Source organism: Entelurus aequoreus, linkage group LG07 (assembly GCF_033978785.1).
Source record: "Entelurus aequoreus isolate RoL-2023_Sb linkage group LG07, RoL_Eaeq_v1.1, whole genome shotgun sequence".
NCBI classification, from domain to species: domain Eukaryota; kingdom Metazoa; phylum Chordata; class Actinopteri; order Syngnathiformes; family Syngnathidae; genus Entelurus; species Entelurus aequoreus.
This window is the reverse complement of record NC_084737.1, coordinates 79,154,318-79,174,731: the sequence shown is the minus strand read 5'-3', so window position 1 is coordinate 79,174,731 and position 20,414 is coordinate 79,154,318. Positions and strand designations below refer to the sequence as shown.

At 41.2% G+C, this 20,414-nt stretch overlaps 1 protein-coding gene across 17 annotated transcripts in view; it reads left to right on the top strand.

The window, feature by feature from the left end:
• The window catches only part of ubr4 (ubiquitin protein ligase E3 component n-recognin 4), a 56,632-nt gene extending 36,983 nt beyond the window's left edge, over window positions 1-19,649 (top strand). For 12 of the 17 annotated variants that reach the window (XM_062054581.1, XM_062054574.1, XM_062054569.1 and 9 more), the window contains 48 exons: window positions 1,115-1,219; window positions 1,408-1,545; window positions 1,657-1,825; window positions 1,915-2,119; window positions 2,193-2,327; window positions 2,423-2,632; window positions 2,720-2,869; window positions 2,949-3,176; window positions 3,260-3,338; window positions 3,420-3,650; window positions 3,745-3,913; window positions 4,410-4,554; window positions 4,717-4,802; window positions 4,941-5,028; window positions 5,104-5,297; window positions 5,394-5,633; window positions 5,712-5,850; window positions 5,978-6,103; window positions 6,190-6,318; window positions 6,417-6,766; window positions 6,852-6,942; window positions 7,036-7,120; window positions 7,225-7,352; window positions 7,501-7,630; window positions 7,952-8,112; window positions 8,195-8,304; window positions 9,314-9,455; window positions 9,556-9,637; window positions 9,717-9,890; window positions 9,960-10,081; window positions 10,154-10,351; window positions 10,433-10,513; window positions 10,610-10,697; window positions 10,789-10,916; window positions 11,179-11,286; window positions 11,440-11,556; window positions 11,637-11,827; window positions 11,910-12,083; window positions 12,150-12,249; window positions 12,323-12,541; window positions 12,621-12,734; window positions 12,822-12,964; window positions 13,042-13,167; window positions 14,250-14,444; window positions 14,525-14,749; window positions 14,900-14,990; window positions 15,091-15,253; window positions 18,962-19,649. In XM_062054581.1, coding sequence (XP_061910565.1) covers window positions 1,115-1,219; window positions 1,408-1,545; window positions 1,657-1,825; window positions 1,915-2,119; window positions 2,193-2,327; window positions 2,423-2,632; window positions 2,720-2,869; window positions 2,949-3,176; window positions 3,260-3,338; window positions 3,420-3,650; window positions 3,745-3,913; window positions 4,410-4,554; window positions 4,717-4,802; window positions 4,941-5,028; window positions 5,104-5,297; window positions 5,394-5,633; window positions 5,712-5,850; window positions 5,978-6,103; window positions 6,190-6,318; window positions 6,417-6,766; window positions 6,852-6,942; window positions 7,036-7,120; window positions 7,225-7,352; window positions 7,501-7,630; window positions 7,952-8,112; window positions 8,195-8,304; window positions 9,314-9,455; window positions 9,556-9,637; window positions 9,717-9,890; window positions 9,960-10,081; window positions 10,154-10,351; window positions 10,433-10,513; window positions 10,610-10,697; window positions 10,789-10,916; window positions 11,179-11,286; window positions 11,440-11,556; window positions 11,637-11,827; window positions 11,910-12,083; window positions 12,150-12,249; window positions 12,323-12,541; window positions 12,621-12,734; window positions 12,822-12,964; window positions 13,042-13,167; window positions 14,250-14,444; window positions 14,525-14,749; window positions 14,900-14,990; window positions 15,091-15,253; window positions 18,962-19,026 — 7,067 coding nt within the window. In that variant the 3' untranslated portion in view covers window positions 19,027-19,649. The remainder of the gene's footprint in view (window positions 1-1,114; window positions 1,220-1,407; window positions 1,546-1,656; window positions 1,826-1,914; window positions 2,120-2,192; window positions 2,328-2,422; window positions 2,633-2,719; window positions 2,870-2,948; window positions 3,177-3,259; window positions 3,339-3,419; window positions 3,651-3,744; window positions 3,914-4,409; window positions 4,555-4,716; window positions 4,803-4,940; window positions 5,029-5,103; window positions 5,298-5,393; window positions 5,634-5,711; window positions 5,851-5,977; window positions 6,104-6,189; window positions 6,319-6,416; window positions 6,767-6,851; window positions 6,943-7,035; window positions 7,121-7,224; window positions 7,353-7,500; window positions 7,631-7,951; window positions 8,113-8,194; window positions 8,305-9,313; window positions 9,456-9,555; window positions 9,638-9,716; window positions 9,891-9,959; window positions 10,082-10,153; window positions 10,352-10,432; window positions 10,514-10,609; window positions 10,698-10,788; window positions 10,917-11,178; window positions 11,287-11,439; window positions 11,557-11,636; window positions 11,828-11,909; window positions 12,084-12,149; window positions 12,250-12,322; window positions 12,542-12,620; window positions 12,735-12,821; window positions 12,965-13,041; window positions 13,168-14,249; window positions 14,445-14,524; window positions 14,750-14,899; window positions 14,991-15,090; window positions 15,254-18,961) is intronic. The other 5 variants (XM_062054585.1, XM_062054584.1, XM_062054582.1 and 2 more) reach the window with 1 other exon arrangement.
• Window positions 19,650-20,414: the final 765 nt, after the last annotated feature.

Genomic DNA, 20,414 nt, shown 5'->3' with positions numbered 1-20,414 from the left:
CTCATTGTTTTTTACTCTACATGTAAAAAGTTGTGCAATACAACATGTGTAAACCTACAGAATAAGTATTTTTTTAGTGATTAAACAGTATGTTCTTCATGAGTATTTTGTATAGGGCTGCACGATTATGGCCAAAATAATAATCATTATTATTTCCATCAATATTGAAATCAAGATTTACTGTTAATTAAAACATATTTTATGCACTTTCTATTTTAAACAAAGTATGTAAACTTGACCTTCATTTCAAAATGAAAGTATGAAAATAATTGATTAATAATAACAATGATTAAACTAAATATGCCATTGCAAAGTGCGATCATAAAGTGCAAACAAGTGAAAAAAATAAGATTATGCACGGAAGGCACATACAAAGGAACCCGTTTATTGTACTGCTCACAATAATAGGACATATGTCTTTGGCCAATAAAACGTTATCACGTCCGTTATTTTGGCGTGTCTTTGAGAGGTGGATGGACAAGGGGTTCCTCGGTGCACAGTTGATATTGCACTTGTCTGTATTTTGGGCACCCCCGCTTTACAGCACAGGCAAAACAGGCAGTTGAGAAAAGCAGAGAAGTGTTGTTAATGCTTAACGTGTCTCCGCAACTCGATAATTTGTTTGTATGTGCACACTAAAGCGTCTTTGTCGTGCAACTTGTTGGGGCGTTTGCCGTTCATCTGTGCGGGAGCATTTCCAGGTTTCGGGAAATGAGCGTGAGTGCATTGAACACGGCGAAGCGTGCAGTCGTGTTCCTGAGTTAAAATGCGTGCCTGTTGGTATCCTGTGGGTAACTCCGCGGGAGGGAAGGGCACAGATGCAATAATGCATTTATTTTTTGAATATTTTCGGGAGCTACTAGCTGATCTACCTTCAACCTCTGTTGTCACTCAATCTTACTCGCTCTCATGTAAGTCCACTGTCTATCGGTCACCTCCTGGTGGTTGGCTGACTGTTGGTTGTGAAAGTGCTTGGTTTGAAAGGCAACGGAGCCTGTTTTTATATGTTAATATTGCCGACGATCACCCTCATTTAATCGTAGATGCCGAAATCGTGATCATGAATAAAATTCGATTAATTGTGCATCCATAATTTTGTATGTATTTTTGTTAGGGAGTAGCAGCAGCGCCCTTGGCCTTCAAAGCCTTGGCCTATCTGGTCAAGCCCCAAGCTCCTCGTCACTGGATGCTGGAACACTATCTGACACCACTGCGTCAGGTAAGCTTCAAAGGAAATGTTTATTGATGGATGCGGTCTAACACTTAGAACTTTTCTATCATTTTTGAGTGAGCTTCATTAGTTGTTTACCCAAATGTGCATTTCTTTGCATTGTCATAACATAAGGTATAAATTAAAGCCAGATGACTGCGTCGTATTTACTGTTACAGCTATTGCTATGATTTCAGCCCCGGCATCTGATGATGAGGGCAGTACTGCTGCTACTGATGGCTCTACATTGCGGACTTCCCCAGCTGAACATGGCGGCAGCGTTGGCTCAGAGAGTGGAGGTTCTGCAATCGACTCTGTTGCAGGGGAGCACAGTGGTGGGTGATTGCAGGACCAATCACTTCATTAAATACTTGGATGTTTCGTTATAAAGACCTACAAGTTTCGTTATAAAGACCTACAAGCTGTGCCTAAATGTTTTTTGACAGTGTCAGGACGCAGCAGTGCATATGGGGACACAACAGTGGAAGGCCATCCTGCAGGTCCGGGGAGTGTGAGCTCCAGCACCGGCGCCATCAGCACCACTACAGCCCACCAGGAATGTGAAGGCTCAGAGGGAGAAGGCGAGACAGAAGGAGACATCCACACAAGCAACAGGTCAGACCTGAACGCTTTGACTTATTATGGTCAACGTTTTTGCACCAAAAAAAATAAATTTTCAACTTGAATTTTGTATTTCTGTTCAGGCTTCACATGGTTCGTCTGATGCTATTGGAGCGACTGCTACAGAACCTTTCCCAGCTCCACAATGTTGGTGGGGTTCAAGCCATTCCTTACATGCAAGTGATCCTCATGCTGACTTCTGACCTTGACGGGGAGGACGAAAAGGATAAGGGTGCCTTGGATGACCTGCTTGCACAGCTCATTGCTGAGCTCGGCATGCACAAGAAGGTAACCAAAGTTTCTTTATGAGGAACCATATGAGGTGTCCTTGTCTCACACAACCTACCTCTTTTGTCTGCAGGATGTTGCAAGAAAGAATGATCGCTGCCCTATGAATGAAGTACACCTGGTCATCATGAGACTGCTCAGCGTTTTCATGTCTCGGACAAAATCTGGTTCCAAATCCTCTTCTGAGGTACAAAATTATTCTCTAACGGTATACATCTAATTTTAATATTAACACACTATTTCTTAAATTTTGTTTTTGGTAGCTCCTTCTTCATCTATGCAATTTGTGCCTTTCTATCCCAGTCATCCTCACTGATTTCCAACGCTACTGCGACAGCCTTGCTCAGCCTGGGCTCCATCGATTATTGTCTCCATGTGCTCAAGTCCCTGCTGGAGTTCTGGAAAAGCCAGCAGGGTGAAGAAGAACCTGTCGCCACCAGCCAGCTCCTTCGCCCACACACAGCCTCCTCTCCCCCGGACATGAGCCCCTTTTTTCTGCGCCAGTATGTCAAGGTATACTGCATTGCAAACTTGTTATTGAAGTGTAAAAAAAAAAAAGGATGACTAGGAAATTTAATAATACATTCCTCCTGCCATTAGGGACATGCTGCTGATGTGTTTGAAGCCTACTCGCAACTACTTACTGAAATGGTGCTCCGGCTGCCATATCAGATCAAAAAGATTGCTGACACCAACCCACGCATCCCACCTCCTGTTTTTGACCATTCCTGGTTCTACTATCTCTCTGAAGTGAGACTTTGACATGCTGGTATCATTATTTTCTTTTATTTTGGAAGAGTACCTCTCACTTATTTTCTTTCTATTCCAGTATCTGATGATCCAACAGACACCGTTTGTCAGGAGGCAGGTCAGAAAGCTGCTGCTGTTTATCTGCGGCTCCAAGGAAAAATATCGTCAGTTGCGGGATCTGCACACTCTCGACTCCCATGTGCGCAGCATAAAAAAGCTTTTGGAGGAGCAAGGCATCTTCCTCCGGGCTGGAATTGTCACTGCGTCTTCTGGCTCAGCTCTGCAGTATGACACGCTTATCAACTTGGTGAGCTTGATTTCAGAATTGCGTAACATCAAAAAAAGAAAGTTGTTTTCTCTCTGGTTTTGACTTTTCTTTTGATAATGCAGATGGAACACCTTAAAGCTTGTGCTGAAATCGCCACGCAGAGGACCATCAACTGGCAGAAGTTTTGTATGAAAGATGACTGTAAGTCTGATTGGGTTTTGTTTCATGGAGGTAAGGTAATTTGTCAGCATCCTCTCATATTTTTTATTTTCTTCTTTCCAGCGGTGTTATACTTCTTGCTCCAGGTCAGCTTTCTAGTTGACGAGGGGGTTTCCCCAGTCCTCTTGCAATTGCTCTCATGCGCACTGTGTGGCAGCAAGGTGCTGGCCAACTCCTCCTCTTTGTTCTCTGGAGGTTCATCAAGTAGCAGCCAGGGAGCATCTTCACAGTCCTCTCAGAGCAAATCCTCCAGTAAAAAGAGCAAAAAAGAGGACAAGGAGAAGGACAAAGATGGTGAGGCACTGACACGTTGTTGTACAGAAATGAATACAGGTAAATGGCAGCAGATGACTCTAAAAAATTTATTTTCCCTGTGTATTCATCACAGGTGAAGGAGTTGGCAGCCAGGAGGATCAGTTGTGCATGGCTCTGGTCAGTCAGCTCAACAAGTTTGCCGACAAGGAGACACTTATTCAGTTTTTGCGCTGCTTCCTGCTGGAGTCCAACTCATCAGCTGTGCGCTGGCAAGCCCACTGTTTGGCATTACATATCTACAGGTACTGTAAAAAGCACATTTACTTACTCAGACACCTTGCACAGGGTACAGGGAGGTACTGCGTGGGGCTGGGAAGTTATAGGTTGATTATACTTTTTTTTAATAAATATTTCTAGTGACATTTTTCACAAATGTTAATGTCTTCCAATACACATTGATTTTTCCAACACACTGACCGTGTAGTGAACATATAAATGGGCTGTTAGCAAAATAAATGTTGAGGCACACGGTTGTTAGTGTGCGCTACGCTGCTGTGTGTGAATGAAGCAGACAGCTGCCCTCACTTTTTCATGTCAGATAACTCACACAGGTACACAACCAGGAACTTTTAGACCTTTTCAATTTAAAACACAAGTCTTTGCAAAACATAGAGCTTAGTTAATGAGAACATTTTTAAATATGTTATACAGGTTGTATTAAAACCATGGGAAACAGGATTTCTCCTTCAACCATCAAATATAAACTAATAATTTATCAATATATTAATTTCTCTTTAGGAACTCAAGTAAAACTCAGCAGGAATTGTTGCTTGAACTCACTTGGGCCATCTGGCCAGAGCTCCCAGCTTATGGCCGCAAAGCAGCACAGTTTGTAGATCTTCTTGGGTACTTCTCACTCAAGACTCCGCAGACAGAGAAAAAGGTTTGTGTTTCTTACTGACATTTAATATAGTGCTGAAGAGTGTATTTTCTGTTTTATGTGTTGTACCACAATGACATTTAGTAGTATTCCAGCAAATAAAGTAGTACATTATGGTAGTTTTGGTGATTCAAGCTCATCATAGGTTTGTTCTCTTTTTCTCAGCTGAAGGAATATTCCCAGAAGGCTGTGGAAATCCTGCGAACCCAGAACCATATACTGACAAATCACCCAAACTCGAACATCTACAAGTATGTTTAATCAATTGTTAAAAATTGTTAAACACATATTTTGGAGATTTGTGCAGCCCTATCAGCCACGTTGCCCTGTGCTGAGAATATGATGTAGATTTGTGGAAATCCAATACTCATCTTTTCCTCTTTCTCCAGCACTCTGTCGGGCCTTGTGGAGTTTGATGGGTTTTATTTGGAAAGTGACCCCTGCTTGGTGTGCAATAATCCTGAAGTTCCCTTTTCGGTATGTGTGGATGGCATGGAAAAATGAATTAATCCTGGACATCCTTAACAATATTAACTCCCGTGTTCCCTTCAGAATATCAAGCTGTCCTCTATCAAAGTGGACACCCGCTACACAACCACACAGCAGGTTGTCAAGCTCATTGGCAGCCATACCATCAGCAAAGTCACTGTGAAGATTGGAGACCTGAAACGTACCAAAATGGTCCGCACTATTAACCTCTACTACAACAACAGGACTGTACAAGCCATTGTCGAACTTAAGAACAAGTATGTGCCAGTTGTCTATTCACATTTATTCCATTATGATTTTTTTTTGTTACTTGGTCAGAAGGTAACTCTTCATTGTACTTGACCTGTTTTAAGGCCTGCACGCTGGCATAAAGCCAAGAAAATGCAACTGACCCCAGGTCAAACAGAAGTGAAAATTGACCTGCCCTTACCAATTGTGGCATCCAATCTCATGATCGAGTTCTCTGATTTTTACGAGAACTACCAGGCCTCCACAGAGACGCTGCAATGTCCACGCTGCAGCGCCTCTGTGCCCGCCAATCCAGGTGTGTGTGGCAACTGTGGTGAGAATGTCTACCAGTGCCACAAGTGCAGGTAAGCGTGAGGTGTCTTTGCTAAATTACTAGAAAAAAAGTACTTTGCATTTAAAAATATTTGGTGTGTTTGATCTAGGTCCATCAACTATGATGAAAAGGACCCCTTCTTGTGCAACGCCTGTGGCTTCTGCAAATATGCCAGATTTGATTTCATGTTGTATGCTAAACCATGCTGTGCTGTGGATCCTATTGAGAATGAGGAGGACAGAAAAAAAGTGAGAACTCTCCTACTCATACACGTTCTGGAAAATAAAATAAAACGTTTAATGGCTTGCGTCTCACAATAACACTGCCTTTCTTTGTTGTTGTTTTTCTTAAACTGTGTTCATGTTATTCTTTCAGGCCGTGACAAACATTAACACCCTACTGGAAAAAGCTGACCGTGTCTACCATCAGCTGATGGGTCACCGGCCTCAACTGGAGAGCCTTTTGTCTAAAGTCAATGAGGCAGCGCCAGAGAAGCCACAAGTAAGTAGCATCGTACATGAATTGATGCAAAATTTAAAACCTATGTGATGGTAATTTTGTAAAAAAAAAAATCATAATTGCCACAGGATGACACAGGAGCAGCTGCAGGTCTTGGTACATCTTCTGCCAATGTGAACAGATATATTCAACAGCTGGCTCAAGAGTACAGCGGCGACTGTAAAACATCATTTGATGAACTCTCCAAGATAATACAGGTTAGAGGCAAAGTACCTGCAACCTTCCAAAGCCTTGAAGCATTTGCATGTTTTTTTATTATCACACCTTACACACATATCTGCATGTTTTTCTGCAGAAAGTGCTCGCATCTCGCAAAGAACTGCTGGAGTATGATCTTCAGCAGCGAGAAGCTGCCACTAAGTCATCCCGAAGCAGCAGCAGCCACCAGCCGACTTTCACTGCCAGCCAGTACCGCGCCCTCTCCGTGATGGGATGTGGCCACACCTCCTCCAATAAGTGCTATGGCTGTGCCTCTGCCGTCACAGGCCACTGTATCACGCTGCTGCGGGCTTTAGCCACTAACCCAGCCCTCCGACAGATTCTCGTCCTCCAGGGGCTCATCCGTGAATTGTTTGAGTACAACTTGCGGCGAGGTACAGCAACCATGCGAGAAGAAGTGCGTCAGCTTATCTGTCTTCTTACCAGGTAGTAAATTTTACCTTAAACACTGTCCAACTATCTTTATCAATAGTGTAGCTGTTAATCATTCCTTTCATTCTTTTTTTTTTAGAGATCATACGGAGGCCACTCAGCAGATGAATGACCTCATCATCGCCAAGGTTTCAGCAGCCCTTAAAGGTCATTGGGCCAATCCTGACCTGGTATGTTTTTTGATCATGCCTTCCTGCAGCCCCATATATTTTCACTGTGCTTTTATCTTGAAATTGACAATTTGTTCATATTTTTTGCAACAGGTCAGTAATCTGCAATATGAAATGTTGCTGCTGACTGACTCCATCTCAAAAGAGGGAGGATGCTGGGAGTTACGCCTGCGATGTGGTAAAACTCCTTATCATGTTACATTGAAGTGTCTATATTAAGTTTTCAACATGTTTGGAGTCCAGTTAAATATTCTTACAAAAATGTTCACGATTTTCTTGCAGCCCTCAATCTGTTCCTGATGTCAGTTAACATCAAAACGCCTGTTGTTGTGGAGAACATCACGTTAATGTGCTTGAGAATCCTGCAGAAGCTAATTAAACCGCCCGCCCCCACTAGCAAAAAGAACAAGGTAAATATCGAGTTATTGTGTTAAGATTTTGTTTCGGGGCCAGTTAACGTGTGCTGCTAAGGATGGAAGTAGAGGCTTGAACATGTGACATTGGGCCAAAATAATTACAAATTTCAATATGCCTTACAAAGTATCCTGTCTGTTTAAGGATGCTGCGACTGAATCCCTGACCACTGTCAGACCCTACTGCAATGAAATCCATGCTCAAGCCCAAATGTGGCTCAAGAAGGATCCCAAAGCTTCGTATGAGGCCTGGAAAAAATGCCTCCCTGCAAGATGTAAGTGTTGTCTGGGCCATTTACAAGCACAGTAAATACAACATCCATTGCTTTCGGTCTCCCCTAGAGGGGGGGTGGGGGGGCGGGGGGGCGGTTCTCCAAGGTTTCTCATAGTCATTCACATCGACGTCCCACGGGGGTGAGTTTTCCTTGCCCTTATGTGGGCTTTGTACCGAGGATGTCGTTGTGGCTTGTGCAGCCCTTTGAGACACTTGTGATTAAGGGCTATATAAATAAACATTGATTGATTGAACATAATTATGTTATTTGTCCTTGAAATAACTGCTGACAAGCTTTTCTTTGTTGAATTTCTCTTCTCAGGCCATGAGTTGATGACAAAACCGCCAGGGAAGGCTGAGTTGCGGAAGCAGTATCTGCTAGAGAAGTATGTGTGGAAGTGGAAGCAGTTCATGAAGTCCAGAAGAGGGGAAAGTCTTTTCCCTCGCTTGCTTAAGCTGAGCCACAACAACTGGCTGCGACAGGTCTGTTAGTTTAGAAAAGGCACTTGTGTATGCGTGTTCCAAAAATACCTCGAGCTGATATACATTTGTGTTATTGTTGCAGGTCCTTTTCACACCTGCCACTCAAGCAGCTAGACAGGCAGCTTGCACTATTGTGGAGGCTCTCACCACAATCCCGAGTCGCAAGCAGCAGGTCCTGGACCTGCTCACCAGGTAAAACTTATAACCCCTCTGTAATCAATTACCCAGTCCCTAAGGGAATTTGTTATATTGCACTAATTCATGGAAATTCTACCAATCCCTGTGCAATTTTGTCCAACACCCACAATTTCACTGCACATTTTGGCTAATCATTCTCATTTGTCTCTGAGCTGCTTAAACTAGCACATCAACTGTTTAATCAAAGCGTATGTTTGTTTGTTGTGTAGTCGAAGCAGGACAACAACTTGTAACAATTTATTAACTCTTTATTGCTTAAAAGGCACAATTGTTGTCCTGTGTAGCTAAGACCTTCTGGTTTCAATCTACAGCGCTAGGCCTTTTGGGTAATGTAGTATATAAACATTTAGCAACACACTGATGTCCTGACTTCCCAGTTTATTAAGTACAAATTATTTCAAATTCTGACCAAGCAAAGAGGCAACATTTTTTTTGCTGTAATTGTTTGATCATTACTATTAGTTAATATTAAACAAAACAGGACAGTAATTTGACAATGAGGTCAGATTACTTTTGAACACGTATGGTATAAAATGAGTAAAACAGCAATACAATATTTGTTTTATACCTATGAAGGTTTTCATTCATTGTCATCTCAGGGCATTCAATCGATCGCAACTGGACTGCTTGGTTTGTCTTGGAAGATGTAGGCTTCATCAGTTCGTGCTCATAGACTTCGATTGATCAGATCTTGTATTAGTTTTCCAATTTTTGTTGAAATCCTATCCTTTTTGAGTTTGAGGTTACAAGGAAAACTTAAAACATTGTTTGCAAATTTATAAAATCACAAGTGAATTCAATATTGTTGGGGGAAAAAAGGTCTCAAAACATTGCAACTTTTGCCGCAACGCTGAATAAGCTGTCGTGAATTCAGGCATTTTAGGCTGCAACAATCACAAAATAAAAGCCTGCAAAATCTTGGAGGAACATATTATTGAAACGGCACATAGACTTCTGTTAAATGCCAGTAAGAAAGTCTTGAGTAATATAACACATTTTTCAGTTATCTGGATGAGTTGAGCTCGGCTGGAGAGTGTGCAGCAGAGTACTTGGGTCTTTACCAAAAGCTGATCAAACCAACACACTGGAAGGTTTACCTTGCAGCACGAGGAGTCCTGCCCTACATTGGCAACCTCATCACCAAGGTAATTAACAGACTACCGGTACTTTTATTTGAGCTTAACAAAGTAAAGTCATTTCAAAAGTGATTATTTCAATGTAATTTTGTATTATTGTTTTGTTAAGGAAATAGCCAATTTGCTTTCCCTGGAGGAAGCCACACTGAGCACAGACTTGCAGCAAGGCTATGCCCTCAAGAGCTTCACAGGTACGTAGAATGGAGTGTGAGTGTTCCTTTAACAATTTTTTGTTGAATGGTAACTAAATTGGACATGTTGTCATGGCAGGATTACTCTCATCATTTGTTGAAGTGGAGTCCATTAAGCGGCATTTTAAGAGCAGACTGGTTGGCACAGTTCTCAATGGCTATCTATGTCTGAGGAAGCTGGTCGTGCAGCGTACCAAACTCATCGATGAGACTCAGGACATGCTGTTGGAGATGCTGGAGGACATGACCACAGGTCTGTTTTGATAGTTACTGTCTTCCTACAGTGAACTTGATGTAAAATGAGTCATTTTGTGTTGTGCAGGTACTGAGTCAGAAACTAAGGCCTTTATGGCAGTATGCATAGAGACAGCAAAGAGATACAATCTGGATGACTACAGAACGCCCGTGTTCATTTTTGAGAGACTCTGCAGCATCATTTATCCTGTGAGCTACCGTCACCCTCACTTGTCAGAAAACCAGTGTGTCTCTTAATATATATATATATTTTCATTGAAGGAGGAGAACGAGGTGACAGAGTTCTTTGTAACCTTGGAAAAGGATCCTCAGCAGGAGGATTTCCTCCAGGGACGCATGCCCGGAAACCCTTACAGCAGCAACGAGCCAGGCATCGGCCCCCTAATGAGAGACATTAAGAACAAGATCTGCCAAGATTGCGACCTGGTGGCACTCCTTGAGGATGATAGTGGCATGGAGGTAAAATTACATTTCAATACCATCATGTCTTCATGCTTATTTGTTGCTAAGAAACCCACACTATGCTTTTGTTTTTCTTAGCTTCTGGTGAACAACAAAATCATTAGCCTGGATCTCTCTGTAGCAGAAGTCTACAAAAAAGTCTGGTGTCCAACAAATGAGGTAAGGTTCTAAATCACAGTCAGGGGCCAGTGGCTGACCCTTAAAAGTTGGTCTGAAATTGTCATTATGTTCTCCAAAAATGATTTCTTTTTTAAGGGTGAGCCAATGAGAATCATTTATCGAATGAGAGGTCTGCTAGGAGATGCAACAGAGGAGTTCATTGAATCACTGGACTCAACCACAGGTTAGATTACTTGTCAGATTTGCATTAGCAAGCCAGATGTTAGCCAGTATTCTGGATGAAAAACTAATTTACCTTTTTCGCTTTTGTCTAGATGAGGAGGAGGATGATGAGGAGGTATACAAGATGGCAGGATTCATGGCACAGTGTGGTGGACTAGAATGTATGCTCAACCGGCTATCAGGAATCAAAGATTTTAAACAAGGACGACATCTGCTCACTGTAAGCCATTCTTGCATTATCACCTCAAGTTGGAAACTGAAATATTGTACCACAAGCTCTTGAGTGTACCACAAGAGCCCAGTCAAAGTCTTTTAACTGTTGTTAACCAAATCTACTGTACATTGTAAGGACTTAATGTAGACCGTGTGGAACACAGCATGAATCTTAGTTTAATGATAATGCAATGGTAATAATACAGTCCAATATAAAATAAGTCTTGGTTTTAATTTAAAGCTGACCTATGTGTTTTTTTAATTTCTAGGTTTTACTAAAGTTGTTCAGTTATTGTGTAAAAGTGAAGATCAACAGGCAGCAGCTGGTCAAACCAGAGATGAACACACTTAATGTCATGCTGGGAACTCTAAACCTCGTAAGTGACTTTTTGTTTGTTGGACTATGGAGGCTGTTGTGATTGCATTATTAACCTTTATACTAACTATTAATCATCTTTGTTTCGTTTGGGACATAAGGCCACTTATTAACCTTTCATCATGCATATATTGTTTTGTTTTTCTCCCCTCAGGCTTTAGTTGCAGAACAAGAGAGTAAAGACAGTGGTGGGGCTTCTATAGCAGAGCAAGTGTTGAGCATCATGGAAATCATTCTGGATGAAGCTAATGCAGAGATATCAGAGGACAAGGTAAGTACCGAAACTCGAAACAGCATCTGAAAACATGCCTTCCTTGGTTAGGATAATAAAAAACGTAATTGTTTTTGTAGGGTAATTTGTTGCTTACCGGAGACCAGGATCAGCTCGTCATGTTGTTGGACCAGATCAACACTCCATTTGTGCGCTCCAACCCCAGCGTGCTGCAGGGGCTGCTTCGCATCATCCCATACTTGTCTTTTGGTGAACTGGAGAAGATGAGGATCTTGGTAGAGCGCTTCAAGCCGTGTTGCAGCTTTGACAAGTGGGAATCACACTCTGTGTGAATGTCAACAAAACACACTAAAAAAAAGTCCTTACGAAAGTTAATTTGTTTGTTTTTTTAGGTATGATGAGGAACATAGTGCTGATGACAAAGTGTTCTTGGACTGCTTCTGTAAAATTGCTGCTGGAATAAAAAATAACAGCAATGGCCATCAGCTGAAAGACCTTATTCTGCAAAAAGGAATCCCACAGAGTGCACTGGACTATATGAAGAAACATATCCCGAATGCCCAAAAGTAGGGGTCTTTGATACTCTACAAACATGGTGTTAACTGGTTTAACCACATTTTGGGTTTTTTCAGTCTGGATGCCGATGTCTGGAAGAAGTTCCTCTCTCGACCTGCCCTACCTTTTATTCTCCGATTGCTCCGTGGTTTGGCGGTGCAGCACCCTCCCACGCAGGTAGTACATATTTGTAAATTAAATGCAGGCTGTAATGTTGAGGCAATGGATAAAAAATAAATTTCTGGTCCAGGTGCTTATAGGCACGGATTCAATCACCAACCTGCACAAGCTGGAGCAAGTTTCCAGCGATGAAGGCATTGGCACGCTGGCGGAGAACCTTCTGGAAGCACTGAGGGAGCACAGCGACGTCAATCTGAAGATCGAGGCGGCTCGCAGGGAGACTCGAGCTGAGAAGAAGCGTATGGCCATGGCCATGAGGCAGAAAGCTTTAGGAACCCTCGGCATGACCGTATGCGCACCTTCTCTGTCGCATTCCATTGCATGGTTAGTCTTGTTAACATGTCATCTTACATGTGTTCAACTTTCAGACCAATGAGAAGGGTCAGGTGGTGACCAAGACTTCACTGTTGAAGCAAATGGAGGAGTTGATAGAGGAACCAGGCTTGACTTGTTGTATCTGTAGAGAAGGTTACAAATTCCAGGTACAACAAATCACACATTGAAGTAAGAGACTTCCTGTAACTTAACAAGTATTTTCGCTCTCTCTCTTTTTTTTTTAATAAACCCAGCCCACCAAGGTCCTGGGTATTTACACTTTCACAAAGCGAGTGTCCTTGGATGAATTTGAGAACAAGCCTCGCAAACAGCAGGGCTACAGCACTGTGTCGCACTTTAACATCGTCCACTACGACTGCCACCTGGCAGCTGTCAGGTAGCCTTTTGAAGAACACCCTGCACTCTTTTGTTAACTCTCTGTATATTTAATTTATTTTCACATTCCTACTACAGGCTGGCCCGTGGGCGAGAAGAATGGGAGAGCGCCGCTCTCCAGAACGCCAACACCAAGTGCAATGGACTGCTTCCCGTTTGGGGGCCGCATGTCCCAGAATCAGCATTTGCTACTTGCTTAGCAAGGTGCCTTAGCTCACAAACAACACATCATGTCAAACAGAGAGACTCTTAAAGAGGCGTTTCAACCCAGAGCAGTTGGGACTTGGGTGTCTTGCCTGACCTAACTCCTAAAAATTGACAATGTGCCGATCAATTGTCCACTGACCAGTATTAGCTGATTTTCATAATAAGTTTTTTTGCCGATTAATGCTTTTTAATGCTCGATTACAAAAACTGATCTATTTCTTTTTAGTTCTCCGGCTAGCAAGTGGCTATTAGCCAATTATGTGTCTCCGTACACAGTGTGGAGATGCTTACTTAAGCTAGTAATAATCACATCCATTATGGCAAATAAACTGCATTTTTTTCTTATTATGTAGCATTATCACTGGAGGACGAGGTAAAACATATTACACACCGAGAGAAAGCCAGGGGCAGACAGGATAATAACGCCGCGCCGAGTTAGCTTGCAACAACACAAAGAAAGACGTGCTCAGTAAATTTAAAGAAGTGTAGATGGAAGCAGATATTAACAAGTAGAATAATAAGAGTTAGAGAGAGGATAGTATAAAAACTTTTAGTGTCAACATTGTCACAATTAGTACACGACACAAGAGCAGGGCGGATCTTTAAGTTGGTGCTTTTGATACCAGCGGTATCATCAGTATACAATCGATATTATAGTGATTAGGTAAATATTTTTATTTTTTTCACATCAATTTTTGCTGTTAAAGTTTACAAATTCAGGAAATTATTCCCTGGATACAGGAGGACTTTGAGGGCCAAAGGGTTTAAATGAGTAGTAGATAGTAGTTTTTACTTTTGTTTAGTTATTGTGTACCGTTGACATTGTAAACAATTATATGTAATAAAAGAGAATAAGGAAGTAGTATAAATATTGGTCAGATGTTGTTAAACTGTTAATAGCACTCACAATCAATACGTTTACAGTTGATACATTTGATCAGTATTGGTTTGGCATTGATTGAACTCACTCATGGACGATTGGAATCAGCAGCATAAAACCCTGATTAGAACGCCCCCACCTAAAAATAGATATGTTCCATCTTGTGACGCATGTCTTTTTTTGGTCCTGTGCCACCTAGACACAACACATATCTGCAAGAGTGCACCGGCCAGCGTGAGCCCACATACCAACTGAACATCCACGACACCAAACTCCTGTTCCTTCGCTTTGCTACCGAACAGTCCTTCAGCGTGGACACGGGCGGAGGCGGCCGAGAAAGCAACATCCACCTTATTCCTTACATCATCCACACTGTGCTCTATGTGCTCAACACGTATGTACCGCCAAGACCCAGCACTCCTCCCCCAATTAAATGCCATTTAGCTTATGATTGACACACCCTATCCACTGCAGAACAAGGGCTACTTCCCGCGAAGAGAAGAACCTACAGAGTTTCCAGGAGCAGCCTTGTGAAAAATGGGTGGAGAGCTCGTATGAGGTGGAAGGGCCACACTACTACACCATCTTGACCATGCACATCATGCCGCCTGAACGCTGGAGGACCTCACGCATGTACTTCCTACGAAGACTCCTGGTCAACGCACACGCCCGCAAGGTGTCGTCAAGCAGCATCAACAAGTACGGCCAAGACTGATTACTACTTCATACATTTCCTATTTATGTTTACTGTATTTTGTTTTTTTATGCTACATGCAGCATCTAATGTTATAAAGAGGAATCATTATTTGTATTTGAAGTTGCTTTCCTCTCATTCTATCCCTTCATCAGACTGACAGATAAGTCACCAAAGGAATATGCAGTCTATCGCTCGCCTCTCCTCTTCTGGGGCCTGGTGGATCTCGTCTATGATATGTTCAGGGTAAGAAAGAAAGAAAGAAAAAAAGTAATCAAAATGACTTTTATTGACCACTGTCTTTGTGATGCTAACAAACCCTCTTTTTTTGTTTGGGCCTTTACAGAAAGTGCCCACTAGCAACACAGAGGGGGGCTGGTCCTTCTCGCTCGCAGAATATGTCCGTCACAACGACATGCCCATCTACGAAGCCTCGGAGCGCGTGCTGAGGGCTTTCCAGGATGAACTCATGCCTGCGGAGTCCCTGGCAGAGTTCTTCGACGTTGTAGGTCAGTATGTATACACACATTAGACCACAAAACCATGTTCCAACTGTCTCCTGTGTTAGCAGTAGCATTGCTTTAACAGTACATACATAACCACACTCCTCAAGCCATATACTGCTCTCCATCCCCAACACAATTGCCCCCCAAAAATGCCATTAAGTAAAACCCACCTCTAGCTTCTGTACTGCCCTTACATGTGTCACACATAAGAGGTTAACATTCTCTCAAAAGTCACCATACAAGAGAATTTCATTTTAATCCAACTTTTTATAGAGTACATGTGCAGGTATAACAACAATTGAAGCAAAACAGATGCATAAGTGTACAGCTCTGGTAATGGGTACATTTGCACCCACCTGCACAAATGTACTTCAAAATGTAACAATAAAAATAAATATGACGTTTTGTTTGTTTACAATGGCATGCATATATAATATGCATTAGTTTGACCATTTAAAATCAACGATAATACAAAGGAGATGCTTGGAAATAGCATAAAAATGCCCCAATAACTTGGAAAAACGCGATTCATAGTGTTACTTTTTGGTGTAACCATCATGAGTTTTCTGTTCAGGTATATTTCTTTTATATTTTGATAAATCATCATAAATAGGTATTGATCAATCTTTAAGCTGTGTGTATTTGATTTCAGTTTGCTTTTGACATCTTATTTAGAATTGTAGTTGAAACTTTTACAACCTTGTGTTGCTTTCATGATGGCGTAACCAAACTAGATTATTTTGAATATTTATTCCCTTTTTTACATTTAGTATATTTAAATATACTGTGTTTTATGCTTTTTTCTTTTTGGAACATGTTCTATACATATAATACAATAAAGGCCCATATAAAATTATGTTTCTAGCAATACTTTAATTTTGCCTTTGAAAGTAACACTCCAATGTCCATTAGTGGAGCTGTACACATAAGTAAAACTATGTTGCCCAGTTCGTCATCCCAATTTTTTCCTCAAAAGCTGACCTTCAACCATAGGGACTCGTTTTTAGAATCATTCTTACCTAATAGGACAACTCGTGAATGCAAAATGCACCTACATTTTCTCATAGACATTCAAAGTTAAGTTAAAAGTACCAATGATTGTCACACACACACTAGGTGTGGCGAAATTATTCTCTGCATTTGACCCATCACCCTTGATCACCCCCTGGGAGGTGAGGGGAGCAGTGGGCAGCAGCGGTGGCTGCGCCCGGGAATCATTTTTGGTGTATTAACCCCCAATTCCAACCCTTGATGCTGAGTGCCAAGCAGGGAGGTAATGGGTCCCATTTTTATAGTCTTTGGTATGACTCGGCCGGGGTTTGAACTCACAACCTACCTATCTCAGGGCGGACACTCTAACCACTAGGCCACATTCCCTAAGTAATTTCCCCAAAATGTCTTAACCCCTTAGCATTCCAGTTTTCATAACAATATTGAACACTGCCCCGTATTTACATAACTAGACATGTTATACACCATTGGAAAGTTTGTTTAGCTGACTTTTGGCTGATACAGCACAAATGTTAGACCAGTACAAAAACATGAATGAAACTTGTCTTCCAAGCCTCACAAAATTTGAATAGCTGATCCAAGTCGGACAAGTAAGGTCCTGTTGCGCTCACAAAGCCAATAAATATACTTTAAAGGCTCATCCCTTGCTACATTGCATTTTAAATATTGTGACTTCACAGCATCTCACGTTTTATTAAGGATTTGTTTTTAAACTAAAGCTATTTTAAGCAAAAATTCTATGTTTTTTTCCTAAATTAAGTGTTACAATTCAGTTTTATCCATGTCTTTTGACTTACAGTACAATATTTGTCTTATTTTCTATTATGTTGTGGCGATCGATAAAGTTATTCACCAAGCTGGACTTACATTTTCGGGTTAAAGGTGAACTATACTAACACCAGCTAATTTTGGCACTACTGTATTTTCACTGATACAATCAAGTTGACCCACTTTTGGCAGAACAGCTTTTTGAAGGACTTTACCTTCAACTCCTGCCTCGTCAATAGCACATCTCCACATTGGGGAGCCTTTGACACGAGCGACGTCAAAAGACAAAAGTGGGACAGTGTGCAACCTCATGCTAACAACACTTCATGCTGACAACACGGCCATAGGTCCTAGCTGCCACTGTTGAGTTGACCAACTTTTAACATAACGACTTACGCCTGTGGTTTTAGCACATCTAATTTAGAGGAATACCCCAGGATGTGACAAAGTTTTGCCACATAGTGGTCGTGTTTTAGCGACCGAGGAATGGCCATAGCAATGACGATTAGAGGATCCTTTGTGCTACCATTGAGTACCGTACTTTAATCTACACTAGAACCCGCTCAAGGCCACTATATTGGCTGAAACGAATGTAAAAGTGACTATATGTTTATTTCATGTTTAGAGGGCTCTAATGTCAAATACATTTTAAAGTTCATAAACAACGTTCCCTCTAAGGTGCGCGCCTGCGCAATTGCGCACCGCTCACGCGTCCTCAGCGCACTGCAAATTAATGCCGCGCAGGAAATCAAAAATCCCATCTGAACTTTAAACAAAATAAACACATTACAATTTATTCTGTATGATTTTCAATGCAACTCTGTGAGTGACAGGTGACAACAAGAGTGGCCCCAATGAATAAAACAATCTTTTTCAACACAGTTCAATTATCGTCTGTCGAGACACTTTACGGACAGGAATTCCATCAATCACTTTATTGAGCAAAACTGTTTGTAACCACACCAAAAACATGATTTAAAAAAAACCTTTTATCTATAAAAACTGGTAATTTTCTGCCATACAAACCAGGCTTAAACCAACATTATCATCCGTCGTTTCAACAGAAGCTGCTCGCTCGCTCACCTGCACCAACACACGCACTCATGGCACTTAGCCAGTGCTGCGTTTATGGCCACAAAAAAAGTCGGACAACCCCAACGCCACACAATGTGTAAATGCCAGGTTGTAACACTGACTCCTCAATCAGATGTGTGCTTATTTTACTGCCATTTATTAAGAATATTAATCTAAGGATATTATTCATGAAATATTGTCACTAGATTTCATAAATGCTAATAAAAAGAAGTATTTTACAGACAGAAAGTTACAGGAACTAAATGTAATCTCTGAAAGGGGTAACATTTCTTTTAAAGGCAGGACCCGCAGCCAGACATACAATACTAGCACATAGGTCATGAAAAACATGTTTTTTTGTTATTGTCATTGTAAGAGGGCAAAATCACTTGTATCAGAAAATTATTTTAAAAAAACATTTAAATTGTTATGATGTCAGGTTTGGGACAAGTGTGACGCTGGTGTGGCCACAGTGTGCACGTCTGATGTTGCTCACATGGGCTCCACTGAATGCTCAGGGAGTTTGTGCGTTTGCTCACACACATGAAAAATTAGAGGGAACATTGGTCATAAACATGTTTTATTCTCTAACTATGAACATATTTGATTAATTAATAATAACCCTACTTCGCTGATATTCATTTGTTTACCACAGTCAGGCCAAGAACCAATTGGCCAAAATAAACGAGGGACAGCTGTATTTTGAAGGCATATATTTAGGGAAAAAATATCGGACAATCTAAAAAATAAAAATAAAAACATTTTTCCCCAGTGTATTCAACCTCCTCATCCTCAGTGTCAGTAGCACTTCAAAGCTGATCTTGCAAATGGCGTGAATGATGTGGACATATGTTTCAGGTCTTCTCTCAGAAATCCCCGACCCGGACCTCTTCCTGCTGGATTTGTTGAACTCTGTGCCCTGATGGCAGTCTGATCCAATCACACCTTCCCAAATTCATCTACTATTGGGTATAATCCAAAACAAATCCATCTATCCTCTGTGTACACGCACACACAGGAACACTTAATTAACCATACTCACCTTCCTCCCCATATGAAATGTTCCATTTAACCTAAATATGTGTCATTAAAACTCCTCACTACTTCAGCACTTATCTAAGTAACAGAAAACAAACATCTACACTTAGCTCAAGTCACGTTTGGCCTTCATTTCCTTGCTGTGACTTAACATGGTCCTGCTACATGAAAAGAGTGATATTTCAGTTTATCTTATTCTGCTTCTTTTTTTGTTTTTTTGGTGGTGTTAGTGAGTGTTTAAAAGTGGCACAACTTACAAAATGGTTGCCAACTCACTGTCCTTATGGTTTTCATAATGGTCCTAACTGGAATTTAAGTGACACAAAAAAGGATGTTTCTTTTTTTTTTTTTTCATTTGGTGTGAATGATTAAGATTTACTTTATTGACCTCCAGAAGCAAAAATAATAAACAAAAACATTTAGGTCAAAGAGTTCATCTGTTGCCGTGATGTTCAACCTGTTGCAATACATAATAAAGCAGTTATATCCTTAATCACCTTCAAATGGTCAGTTTTATTTTGCCTCCCCCCTCCCAAAAAAACACTAGTTTAATTGATTCATCTTATCCCCGATATCTAATCAACCTTTAGCAAATGTGTTTCACTCACTCTATTGTGCATCTGCCTGCCTGCTGCTAAAGTTCCAAAATGTTTTCTGAATGTCTGCTTTTTGGATTTAACCAAATGAATAATAGAGTTGGTATGATTTCACATAATTAGGATGTGTTTATCAAACAGCATAGAAATGTTTAATTCAAAATAAGTTACCATTTTTCAAATTAATTGAAATATACTGAAAAAACTCAAGATATTGTTAAAGTTGTCATGACACACTATGTACAGCAGGGTGTGCTCTCACAACAAACACTCCGCTTCCAAATTTAAGTCCATTTTTCTGCTCAAAAAGCTGCCTTAAAACCTTTACGGGTCATAAGGGGATTTTTTTTAAAAGTTACATAGGACAGGTCAAAACGTGATGTAAAAGCGAGGTTGTCTGCCACACTCAGAAAATGTTAAATATTAATGCCAGTAACACTAATCAATCAATCAATCAATGTTTATTTATATAGCCCTAAATCACAAGTGTCTCAAAGGGCTGTACAAGCCACAACGACATCCTCGGTACAGAGCCCCAATACGGGCAAGGAAAACTCACCCCAGTGGGACGTCAATGTGAATGACTATGAGAAACCTTGGAGAGGACCGCATAGACCGCATATGTGGGTAACCCCCCCCCCCCCCCCCCCCCTCTAGGGGAGACCGAAAGCAATGGA